The 13,249-nt window shown below is 46.1% G+C and overlaps 1 protein-coding gene across 1 annotated transcript in view; it reads left to right on the forward strand.

Moving 5' to 3' along the window:
- The window catches only part of AMFR (autocrine motility factor receptor), a 391,859-nt gene that overhangs the window by 277,925 nt on the left and 100,685 nt on the right, over nt 1–13,249 (forward strand). Inside the window, exon 12 of the mRNA XM_085638721.1 lies at nt 8,221–8,304. Within this exon, the coding sequence (XP_085494847.1) occupies nt 8,221–8,304 (84 nt within the window). The remainder of the gene's footprint in view (nt 1–8,220; nt 8,305–13,249) is intronic.

Consider the following 13,249-nt stretch of genomic DNA (forward strand, 5'->3'; position numbering starts at 1 on the left):
CTAACAGAATCACCGGAATCATCTCCGATTCAAGGAGCATCAAAAGCTTTTTCCGTGCTCCCCTGTGGTTGTGCCTTCACTTCTTGGATGTTCACAGAAGTTATTGCAGTGGTTGCGCCCCATCTTTGGAGGTCAGGAGTGCATGTATTTTCCATAATTTGGCAACTGACTGCCGAAAGCAGTCTCGCAACAGTCGGTCGTGCACCACCTCAAAATGACTTTCAAATTTAGGGTTCTCCATCAATGAGCCAAAGACACACCTGAACTCATCACAGAATATTCTGTTCATTGGGGCAGTACTGGGCATAAGGGCGTTCAAGGCATATACCCTACTATTGCGAATCCTGGATATTCAAAATATGATCTCTGTTTCAGGATCAGTTCTTGGTGATGATGATGGTGGTTCTAAAGCTTCTTGATCCCCCAACGCCATACATCCTCGTCATCCCACACTGCATATGGCACATGAGGGCCCAGGCAGTGGAACCTTGTGTCCTAGTGAACTCAACAGTACCACCGTTGCGACATAATGCTGATCTCAGAGGGAAAGCCTTAGGACTCGCAGTGGTGGCTGACAGACACCGGTATGACTTGCAGCAGGCCAAAATCTCTCCCTCACCCAGAGCTCATGTTGATGCCTGATGCTTTTCTGCTGGGTTTCAAAGGTGGGAGGGGTGTAGGTGTGGGAGGAGCAGTTAGGGAAGGTTGAGATCAGAGGTTATTAGTGTCGAACCGAAACACTTCATGTCAGCCTGCTGGATCTGCAGGTGATGTGATTGGGCTTTAAGCCTTCTTGCTGTCCATCAATGGGAAACTGGTGCAGGTTCTCATGGACCACACTACCACCATGTGGTACTGCAACAAGCAGGGAGGAATGGGGTCCTGGACTCTGTACCAGAAGGCTCTACACCTCTGGAAATGACTGGTGCAACAGTATCTTTCTGGTTGCCGACCACCTAGCTGGATTCTGAATGACTGAAGACCAGCAGAGCAGGCATTGTTTAGAGGATCATGAGTAATGTCTGTACTTTGAGGTGCTGCAGGGTGTCCTCAGTCAGTGGAGAGCACAGTGTCGGCAGTTTTGCACACTGAAGTTTCCTCCAAGGTAATCTCAAGGAGCTCATTTACTGTTAGATGGAGTTAAGGACTGATGTACATGTTCCCACCGCTGCCTCGCCTGACCCAGAAACTGAAGATAACGAAGGACCAGAGCCAAGTCATCTTGACTATTCTGGACTGGGCCAGATGAATGTGGTACGCAGAGCATACACAGTGGTTGCCATTATAGACTGTAGGGTTGATACCAATTGTAGGGTTGATACCAATTGTATCTTAGTGCTCCCTCCATGAGTCTGTAGAGCCCACCCAGTGTGTATTATCTGGCTGGAGATCCATTACTTTAGACAAGTGGGTCTTGGAGATCGTTCAAAAGAGCTATGCAATGTCCTTCCATGTGTCCTCGCCCACCACTACCTCATATGCCCTACCCTTTTTTGTCTTCCATCCACTTCCCAGTTCCCTGTCTAACTCCCACACCAGAATGCATTTTGGAGGAGCACTTGATAATCCTGTTGCAGGAGATGTATTTTTTACTCTATAAGAGTGCCATTGAATAGGTACCAGACTTTGAAAAGTGATACTGTTCACAATACATGTTTGTCCAGAAAAAGGTCTAACCTGGAACTTCAGCCATTGAATGCAGAAGGACACATTCAGGATGCGAACACTGGCTCAGATTTTATCTGCTCTGGGACCAAGAGACTAGTAGGTGCCCTTGGACTTATAGAATGCACGTTTTCATATACCTGTCTAACAGAATCACCGGAATCATCTCCGATTCAAGGAGCATCAAAAGCTTTTTCCGTGCTCCCCTGTGGTTGTGCCTTCACTTCTTGGATGTTCACAGAAGTTATTGCAGTGGTTGTGCCCCATCTTTGGAGGTCAGGAGTGCATGTATTTTCCATAATTTGGCAACTGGCTGCCGAAAGCAGTCTCGCAACAGTCGGTCGTGCACCACCTCAAAATGACTTTCAAGCATACACAGTGGTTGCCATTATAGACTGTAGGGTTGATACCAATTGGACACAATGATGACGAATGCCACTTGACTAGTGTGTGAGTGAGGCTCCAATTACCAAAAATTATAACCCCCTTTTTCACCTACAAAAGGAATCTGGAATAGGTATCAGAAGGAGGATGTTGGGGTCAAGCCTCTCTATCGAGTTGTTCAGTACCGGTTGAGTTTTCCATCTCTAGGGTGCCTGGGATGGTGGGATGGTAGACTGTGATCAAGGCAGCTGAGATGTCCAGCAGTATCAGGAGAGACTGGAGTCTTCATCTGTTGTCAGGAGGACGTCTAATGCTATGTAAAATAGCACTCTGTGTTGCAGCTTTAGCTGAAGTCACACCAGTAGTCATGGTGGAGGTTGTTCTACTTAATGTGATCTTGGAGTTAACATAAACTACTTTTTCATTGATCTTGCAGATGAATATTAGGTGAGTGATGGGCCTGTAACTAGTGATGTCAGTAAGGTCTAGTGTAGGTTTCATTAGGAGTGGGAGTATGTGGCATGTCTACAGAGCTTTTTGGAAGATGCCATGAGTTAGGGAGGCATTGACAGTGGTGAGTAGGGACGAGATAGCGTCACTAGAGAGAGTTTGGTGATTGATGAGATTAGATGTGCTCTTGTATATTAAGTATTTTTTCACTGAAGAAGAGGTTGATGGGAATGCACTTGCCTGTAGAAAGAGCAGCAAGTCATTTGGCAGCGTTTCATGGCTGCTTAAGATGTACACAATTAAGCCAAATCTTGCTAAGGGTAATACAGTTGCGAAGGATCATACTCTGATGTTGCAGAGGGTTCATTTTTGTGTGTTATGAACATTGTTCTGCTATAATTTTGCTGCAGTAGTCTCCTAGCAATATGCCTGCTTCATGTGATCCTCATATTCACAGAAAATATCAACTGTACTGTCCACAACTTGTTAGCTTTACTCAAAATTCAGGTGGTTGTAGACTTGATTCTTGCATTTGGCTGAACGGGAGTGAAAGTATGTTAATTGCTGCTAGTTTTTAAAAGAGTATGTCCTATCTTAAACAGTTGTCAATGTCAATATAATTATTCATTTTAAACTCCTAGCAGGGCACCACACCTTGTTAGTTGGATCCATTCAGTATAGGCCCAACACTATACTTACCAAGGCTGGGGAAACCACGTTCTGTCCCTTTTCATTATGTTGAGAGGTTTAGCTATTGGTCCAGAGGTTATCTTACTAAGGATGGAGAGAGATGTGTTGTTTGGGGATGTGAACCAATGCATTGGCCATCTTTATTGTGATGTTTGGGCTGTAGAAGGTATGTACCTTTGCTACTCTGACAACATTTCAGATACCTTATTTTGCAATTTTAATTTTCTCTGTATAAAAGACTGGCTGAGGAAGAAGGTGGTTCAGTTTGTTGTGTCCCCCTCTTACAGTTGTAGGTTTGCATGAAAGAAAGGGTGCTATTGGATCTCATCGTTATGGCATCTTTTGTCATTGAAATGTCCTTAACACTAAGGCACTTTTGCCTAATGTCTCGACACATAGGACTAAATCATAAAAAAATGCAAACAGTTCTCTTGTCTAGGCTCTCCATGTTGATGCACTGTTCTGCTTCCTTTTGGCTAGGTTTGGGCAATATAAATACTCCGGGGCAGATTTATGAGGTTTTGCCGTAGGGAAGCGCAGCAGGCCTTCCGGCTGCGCTTCCCTACGGCAAAAGAAAAGGGCAGGGATGCGCCGTATCTATAAAATGCGGCGCATTCCTGTCCTTTTCCCCAGCGCCGGCGCACAATGGGCTGCCTGCGCCAACGCAGGCACCTCTGCACCATGGTGCAAGGGTGCCTGCGTTGCGGAGATGAATATTTTTGTACAGGACGGAGAAACCTTTCTGTACAAAAATAATCACAAGAGGTTTTTCCTCTTTGTATGGGTGCTGCAGAATGCAGCACACATAGAAAAAGGAAAAAAGAGGAGAAATAAAGATATTTCTCCCCGTTGCGCCTCCCTCACGCCTCCCCTGGGGAGGCGGAAGCTTTTGGCGCTGCCTCAGATTTATGATTTCTAGTAAATCTGGGGCAGTGTCAAAAGGCCATGAATGTTGCTGGGAACGCCCCCAGCAACACCCATTGCACGCCCCTTTAACGCAGAACACTGCGATAAAGGGACTGATATTTATGAGGCAGCATTAAGCCAAAAAAAGTGGCGCAGTGCTGCCTGATAAATATCACGCAGGCTTCTGCGCCACGGAACGTCACAAAAAGTGACGTTCCGATGGCGCAACGGGCCTCATAAATCTGCCCCTCCATACATAAAAATAATGGCATTGTTAATTTAGCAGCTAGATGACCTACCTCAGCGCCTCTAAAACCTGTTTGTGTTCGCAATTACCCATTCCTAACATAAGGGAAAAGTATTACCAGCCTGACCAGAGTCTGATGGTCCGTATCCTAGGTCTAGAAATTGATGGATTTTACGATCTAGGAGGAGCAGAAGAACATTATGCAGGATTGATGCACGAACAAAACCAAGATGGCCCAAGTCTCTAGGAGATCATATTACTCTGTTGCTTGTATAAAATATTAAAACAACATTTTTTTTAAAGATCGTACTTTTTAGGACTAAAATGTCCTCTGCATGGTATGAGACATGTACTTCTGTCCTGAGTGCACAACTATATGGTTGTCTGGATCTCCGATATTGTCAGTGGCTAATACTGATCATGCATGTGCTCCATAACTTAGGCCTGTCTCACGGATTGCAGTCTTCATGGACTGAGAGGGGTGCCCAAAGCGCTCCCTCATAGTGGTGGAGGATCCCACCTTCACAAGGAGTTAAGCAGCACAAGCCCTGTGGTGGTAGCATACCGTGTAGTGATCAGGAGCAGTGAACAGGGCCTTTTTACCCTGTGTCACCGGAGTGAGAACTACAGGCTCACCCAACATTTGAAAAGTTCCTCTGCGGTGTGCTTAACTCACCCCTTGGCCTACATAAGGTGGATGTGTAGTGCCACATAGCACAGGACTAGTGACTCTGCGCTGGATATTGGGGGCATGAGAAGGGAGCAGTATTGTTCCGTGCGTGTGAGATTTGTGGATGTGCTTGGCTTTATGTATGCCTGTGAGGAATACAATATATGAGAGATGTAGTGCTGAGCGATGCGTGCGCAATGAAACCATGTGCTGGGTGTATGTGTGCCTGCGAGAAGTACAATACATGAAGGATGAAGCGTTATATGGCAGGCACAAGGTCCGTGTGTGTACTGGCAGTGCCTGTAGTTAATACCGCAACCTGGTTAAATAATAGAAGAGCTTCAGTGCTGAACAGTGCACGCAGATTGTGTGTGTGTGTGCGGAGTGCTTGTGTACATGTAGGGGTACAATGCATGAAGGTAATAGTGCTGGGCAGCAAGTGTGCTGTGAATGTGCACTGAGTAAGTGTACCTGCAATGTTAAGTTAAATGGAGGACCCTGGGGTTCCATTATGGGGAGCCCAGGCCTGTCTGGTGAAGAAAGGAATCACTCAGACAGATTTGTGTTTTGCTGCATTCCTGTGAGATGAGTGGAACATACACTGGAGGAGAAAAGGATGAGAGTCCTTTTGCAAGTCAAAAGTCTGCTCTTCAGTGATAGATCACAAGGAAGGGGACTGGACACATCTCAGGAAATGAGATAGGGCTGATAAAGGAATCATAAAGTGTAAGGCTCAGGGTCTGGGATTAACCTTTTGATGAACACTTCACTGTGACCGACATCCAGGTGTGAACTCTGGTCACTCCTATGAATTGTGTTGTGCGACAATCTGCTACAGAGTCTTGCCTGCTGTGACAGACCGTCTTTTATGAGGAGGAAGAAAAAGAAGCAGAACCCCAACATAAAACTTCAAAGACTCAGACAGACCTTAAATCACATTTTGGTGTCTGGAAATGGACTATAAGAAGGGAAGGTTGAGAACCCAAATTGTGGCATCTGCCAAGCAGCCAGGCATGCTATGTGAGAATGGAAAGGTCTGCAAGGCTTCTGCCTATGATTAGGACTGGGTTGAAAGGCATGCTATTCTCCCTGCTGGATGAGAGGACTTTAACCAGGGAAACCAAGACTACCTTCTCTGGAGAACCAGTGCCTACCTGCTTGCCAACACCAGTGTGCCCTGTGAGGAAAAGAATAGCGTTGGAGAGAGCGAGGCCAGTGGGGAGCCCTACCATGAGTACTCCTTTTGCGAGGTGTGATAATACAGCTGTGTACTGATTCGGTCTTTGTCTGTGTGAAGTGTTGCTCTGCCACCTTCATATGCCTGGAGAGGGCCTCCATGTGTTGAGCGATGTGCGTGTCTTGCTGAGCCTGTACTACTGCACTCCAGCGAGCCCATATGCCAGAGGGGGCCACTTGTAAATTTTCTACTTTGAGAGATGCTGAGACTTGCAATCATCTGGGCAGGGTCGCTTCTGCTGGAGGAGCCTGCGTCTGTATTAATCCCATACCTCGGCAAACCCCATATGCCAGGAGGGATTGCCATTACCAATATTGCCAAAGTATTCAGGATGCCACCTAAAAGAAAGATTGAGGCTACATTTGGTGGTTTGCACCCACACTGCGAGGGACCTGCCCCCGACTCACCACTGAGGACTGCAGAGTATGCCGTTGCACCCCCACTGGTTCCAGTCGGGAGCTGAAAAGAGGATTAAAAGGCTAGGTAAAGCCTTGCAGCATCTTTGCAAGCTGTGAGCTGCGCCAACAACTGAGAGAATTCCAACAGGAGAGAGAGCCTGCGCCACTGTGTACTGCTGCATGGGCCGCAGGCAGCCCGACTTCGCAGAGCAGGACTCGCTGGTGCTCGCAATGAGGGTATCCACTGAATCGCTGAACTCTCCTGTGCTGAGTGAGGGGCAAAGTAGTAAACTTGGCCGATGGTGGCCCCAGGGGAATTGCTGCTAATGGTGCTGCAGCTCCATCGACCCTTGACTGAAACCTGAAGGGTCAAAGGTGAACTCTTGAGTATGGCCTAATAGTGAACATTCCCTGGATGCGGCCATTAGTGAATGGGGTAGAACCCTCAACACATTACATGAAGGAGTGTGGGACATGGATTTGCTAGACTACTTTTAAAGCCTCTACCTCAGAGATCGTGGTGTTGCGTTTGAATGTCGTATTCCTTTGCATGTGTAGTTAGATATAAATAGTACTTAAAAAAAAGAAAAAAGCAAGTATTTGACTGCTTATTGATTTGTTGTTCATAATGTTTGCACTTTATAATCCGTGCTCACTGACCTGTATCTACATCTTTTTATGCCCCCCCCCCCCAACCTCTTGAGGAAGCTTTGACTGCGGATCACAGCTATCTCTGAGAGTCAAGTGCAGAAGGGGTACTTGGCCCAGTTGCTCAGTATCCATAGAAAGTTGGGCCCTGACACATCAGGAGTAAAAGGCCTCAACCCCCATGGTTGGGACCAGTAACCAATGCATTCCCTGGGGCCCTCTGAAAGGAGTTCTGACTGTACTACTGCAAAATACCCCATATTACCATAAATACCCCATATTACCAGTTCTAAAGTTCAGTGAAGCTCGTATTCACCAACATCAATCCCATCTTCAGAATCTATCCTGCCATTGTTTTTCCCCAATTACTACATCTTAATTTATGGACATCATAAACAGAGCCACTGCCTAGCTTGATATGCTGAACACTGTGCTGGCAAGTACAAATACGAGTCCTCCTCCAAACTGTGGCTTCTCTTTATCCTTAGTAATCAATTTCCTCTTATTTGCACAACCCTGTGTTCTCTTCTGTAAATGACTAGCAAAACTTGTACGTTTCAAAGTATTCACCCTGTACGGCAGTTGATTCGGTTTGATCATATAGAAGATTGTCAACCTTTAAAATTTATCACATCAGATTTCGTTTAATATTCTATTCCTCAAAAGTATTCCAAACAAAATCCAGCATTATGATTGAGCTTGATGATTGAACTGGACCACCCTACATCATTTGTGGACCTCTGTGTTAAAACCTGCTTGATTTTCAGTAACCTCTCAGTGTCACTGTTAGCAGTTTTGATTGTTGTATCTTGTAGTAGAAAGGGGATAATGCGTCCTCTGGTTGCAGGCTTGGGTGACACAGGAGAAGTTGTATTTGTGGAAAAATATTTATTGGTAAGTAACTTGTTCATTTCTTTCTTTCTAGCGTCAAGATGGCATCAGACCTGCACTGAACAGTCCAGTGGAGACCTCATCCGTGGATCAGTGGGATGGTGATGCAGAAGGCCAGGTAAATCTACACAAAATATGCTATTTAAACGGACTGACTCGCTTTTTATATTCGGTAATGGTAATTTGGCAGCCATTATGCTGTATTTGAATAATATAAGTATTGATTTGTTTTGCAGTTATTATACTTTATGATTTGAAGAAAATAAAAATGAATGTTTATGCTGATTTTATTCAGGTTTACTGAGGAATATACACACTAAATATATGAAGTCAACCTAAGGTTCTACTTTTTGTTACGACATTCAGCAATGCACAGATACTCCTGATAAATAGCCCTTTCTTAGGAAAAGAAGGTGAACATTTGTATACCAAAATTACTGCTAACACACAGGTGCCTTATTTCTGTCAACACAAAGATGGTGTGAAGGGTAAGGCATGGCTATTATCTAGGTGAAATGTATATCTGCCACAGTGTAGAAAAAATAGATGGAATTTTGAACATTTGGTAGAGGGGTCTGAGAGGTGGCAGCTTACGTCTAGCATAATCTGAAATAAATCTGGCACTTAAGGTATAGAATGTCCGGGGTATAAAAAAATCTTCAGTAATTATGAGTTGGCCTATGACTATTGAAGATGTTTAGGGAATGTTATAAGCTGCTTCAAAGGACATTTATGTGAACAACATAAACCTTGTGGGACCTCCTCTATTTTGTAATATTTCGTTCTGAAGATGAAAAATCCAGAAGGTTGATTAAAGATGGCGACTTGCGGTCTAGTCAGTGCTGAGATCTAGCTCCCCCACATCCACATAGCTTTAGAAATGCGGCCCAACCCTTGTCAGCAACGGCGTCCCCAGACGATCACCCCTGCCTACAAAGCTGGTCTTCTGGTGGTCTGTCGATGGTTTGGCTGACTGTGGTGCAGTTGTCTGATTCCCGATCTTCAGTCCGGTCGGCCGCCTGGAGGCTAGGGGATCGGCAGAAACAGACGTGGTGACTGACTCCAGCTGGAGGTCGGCTGGCGGAGCACGGAAGAGTGCTATTGGACCATGGTTGGCTGAAATACCTGCGGCTGACTGCTCTGCCTTGCATGTCGGCTGTAGAGGGAGCATGGAGCCCCCAGTCTTGAAGCCCTTGTGGAAAATCGGCTGCTTGCAACCTCATACACACTGTTCTTCTCGTTTTGCAGGGGTAAGGAGAGCATCCGCAGCAATTGTTACTTTGTTGCAGGACTTTTTCTCCAGCCACCGCATTGTCAGTTCTGCTACAGGGCAGCTGCCCTGCTGGATATGTTGTTGCAGTGTGGAATGCGAGCTCATAGCCTGCAGGTGGCCAAGGCAGAGTCTGCACTGAGTAGAAGTGCACTGAATTGAAGGAAGGCTCCGGTTTCACTATGGGGTGATTCTCGAGCTGAAATTAGGATACAAGTCAGTGTGCCTGCTAGGAGTGGACCGAAGAGGGGGGTCGAACAGAAGTGGACACCTCCCATTTCTCTCCAAAGGTGGAAAAAAAGTGTTTGTTGCAAGTCAAGTTGGGTGATGGCAGCATGAGTTCCCGGAGTGGGCTTAAAGGGGGGGTAAGTGGTCACAGGCTCTCCTGACCCCCCCCCCCCCCAACAAGGATAGTGCGGTGGATTCCCCTGTTCTAACTACCTTGGAAACTATCCTGAATGAGAAGGCATCTAGGTATACCACCTCGAACAGTCCGGCTGGACTCAGGAGGTACAGTTTGGTACCTTGCTCACAACGCACAGTGGACGCAACTGTGTCGGCTGTGATTATTGAACTGGGCAATGATATGAGGACAGATCGATCAAGTAAGTGCTCCGATCTCTCTGCTATTTTATCTCAATTAAGAAGCATGCGGGCGGTCTGCCAGCTGATCAAGTAGAGGGCTTTGTGTTAGCAGCGTTCGTTCGAGGCGTAATTGACCGGGTCACCTCGCTGGTGGTCGAAGATTAGTTGTTATGGGATCCTGATGGGACTAAGTTGACACCAACTCATCACTCTTGCCTGGAGGTGGTACCCCTAGTCATACCTTCTCTCATAGAGTGTTGAATAGTCCCGCCTGTCTGCGGGGGACCCCGGAGCACTTTTTCCAATATAACTTCTTAAGTGCTGAAGTTCGCCTTTCTTCAGGAAGGCCCTGAAAAGTCACTTAAATCACAATGCAGCCTAAAGGACAAGGCTACAATGGTCAGAATTCTTCATCTTGAAAGGGCAAAAGGAGAGACTCAAACAAAATATGCACTTAATGCCTAAATAATTTTGCAAGGGCACAGTAAAAGAACCTTCACAAACCTTTTTCCTATGACAGAAACAGGGATGAAGTGCTGGGCAATGTACCCATAGGCTGCCATTATAAGTGAAGAAAAAGGAGACTGTGTCTTTAAGAACAGTGAGACCTCCAATATTCCATCATGCTTAACTAGAGCAGTTACCTTAATACTTTCTTCCGCCATCTGCTGACAGGACCCTTGGAGCATTGAACTCAACCTTTCTAATTGTTTTCTTCAAAATAGAACTTTAAAGTTCAGTGTTTTTTGCTTCACTCGACGTCTTTTGTCTTTCTTTTTTGAGTAAAGTATTTTCCTGGCAATAAAAAGGTATTTTTTCTGTTTAAAATGCCTTCCCCTTTCAACAAACGAGTCGTCGACGATCGAGGTCGACGTCAAGAAGGTAATCGACGTCGAGGAGACAGTGGAAACCCACTAAAACGAGGAGAATCTATCCATCATCCGATTTCTCATTCCACATCTCCATTTCTGGTAGAAGTACCCTCTTCTCCCATTCTGGTATGTTATCCACCTGGCTCATCAGCTCCGTCAGCTCCTCCGTCTCCGGCAATACTAACCTCTCCTCTGATGGCACCACAAACTACAATTTTGCTGCCACCAGCTCTACCTGCACCGATCATTCCACCTCCTGCGGTACCGCAGGTTCCTATCATACCAGTTCCTAGGAGATCACAGTCACGGACACGCCATCGCTCTTGCCATGGTCACCACTACACACCTGGATGTTCTCCTTCTAGATCACAACACTCTCGTTTGCATCACAGATCTCATCACAGATCAAGATCACGTTCCGACCACCATCACCATGGGGATATGTCCTCTTCCACCAGGCACAACTCTTGTACCTTGATGGACTTACCTCAACCTCGGTCCTCACCAGTTGATATCATCAACACCTTTTAGGAGGTTCTGGTTCGAAGCGCATCTTCTGCCTCCTGTGACATCTGCAAGACCTTCTCCAGACGAACCCTGTGTGACAAGGAGAAAATTCACCTTCAGGAAAGGGAAGAAAGAAGAAGGCCACATGAAGCCAGTGGGACCTATGAGCGAGGGGGAGGTAATTCTCCCATCAGAGTTCTTCTCTCAGCCTCCAGGGCGTCTTAGGAGGTCTAAGAGGTGTTTTTCAGGAAGAAAACGCTATTGGTCCTGGTCAATGTCGAGAGGAGGTACGGCGCCGAGATGCTCGCCGTCTTTGACTGGCTCAACATAAGTGTCAACGCTATACGTCGAGAAAAACTCTAGCGACGTTGATACCTGCTTTACATCGCCAACCGACGTCCAGGGATGGATGCAAGGACGTCGAGCGATTCAGACTCTCCGTTCCCGACAGGCGAACCTAAGTCGACAGAGGTCGATGTCGAAAAGCAGCTAAATTGAATATACCAATGGAGGATTCCACTCCATCGACGTCTGTGATCTTTGAAACACTTCAACACGGCCTCTAGACCTTTGCTCCCACTAGTGCTGGGTCTCCTTGAGTCAGCCATGGAATTGTTCCATACTCTAGCTGTAACTAAATCGGCACCCTCCAGGCACCAGAAGAAATATCCCCCTCCGGAGCTAGATCCGCTCTTTCTGCGCGCTGACCTTCCACGTGACTCAGTGGTGATATTAGCTGCCCATAAATCTCACGCCATATCTCCATCTGCTACTTCTCCCCCCGGATAAGGAAAGCAAAAGGTTGGACTCATCTGGCCGCAAGGTCTGTAACACAGCTGCTACGTCCATTAAAGTGGCCAGCGCAACAACCCTCCTAGGGAGATACGATCGAGCCTAGTGGGATTTCCTCCTTCACTTCGTGGATCACTTTAAAAAAGAATACCGGGAGGTTTTTCAGGAAATCATCCAGGAGGGAGCCATGGTCTGAAGGTAATACCTGCTCACCTTTCAGGTGTTCAGAATGTCTTGTCACACGCGCTCAGCAGGGCACACGACAAAAACCATAAGTGGGTGCTGAACAAAGAGGCCTTACATGATATCTTCTTGTGGGGCACACCTTCTTACAGACCTTTTCTCCACAGCGAAAAACAAAAAATGGTGCGACTTCGCCGCCAGGTTTTACTATCCAAGGTCATTGGGGAATGCCCTATGGATCGAATGGTCAAACACATTTCTTTACGCTTTTTCACCAATGCCTCTGATCCCGGCAGTCCTGCGCAAGCTTTCAACCACGACAGCCAAGATGATCCTCATCGCTCCAGAGTGGTAGAGGCCTGTGTGGTTTCCAGACTTGCTTCGCTGGTCGCTCCGCCCACATCTCAGGCTGCCATGCAGGCCAGACCTTCTCACGGAGTTCAAAGGTCAGCTTTTTCATCTTAAACTCTCTTCCTTAAGTTTGACTGCAATGCTCCTGAGAGAGTGCAGTATGGCCATCTGAACCTACGCAATAAACACAAGGAGAGGGGAGACCCAGTTATTTGTTACAGTGTGTATCTTGCCTGTATCAGAGACAGGTGAGCGTAATGCACCTCGGTAAATCAGTCCTTGTTTCACAATTTCTCAGACTGATATATATATATATATATATATATATATCACTGAAAAAACCATAGGTTTCACACATGTTATAGTTAGCTGGACATTTTACTGATAAAAAAACCAATGAAATTCCCCGTTATAGTTAGTGCAGGCAACTATAACTCACGCGACCGCAATCCTCTGCTGATGACATATTTGTCTTTATGAAAAAAAAATATTTGTAATATATG

This window comes from Triturus cristatus, chromosome 12 (genome assembly GCF_964204655.1).
Source record: "Triturus cristatus chromosome 12, aTriCri1.1, whole genome shotgun sequence".
Taxonomy (NCBI): Eukaryota; Metazoa; Chordata; class Amphibia; order Caudata; family Salamandridae; genus Triturus; species Triturus cristatus.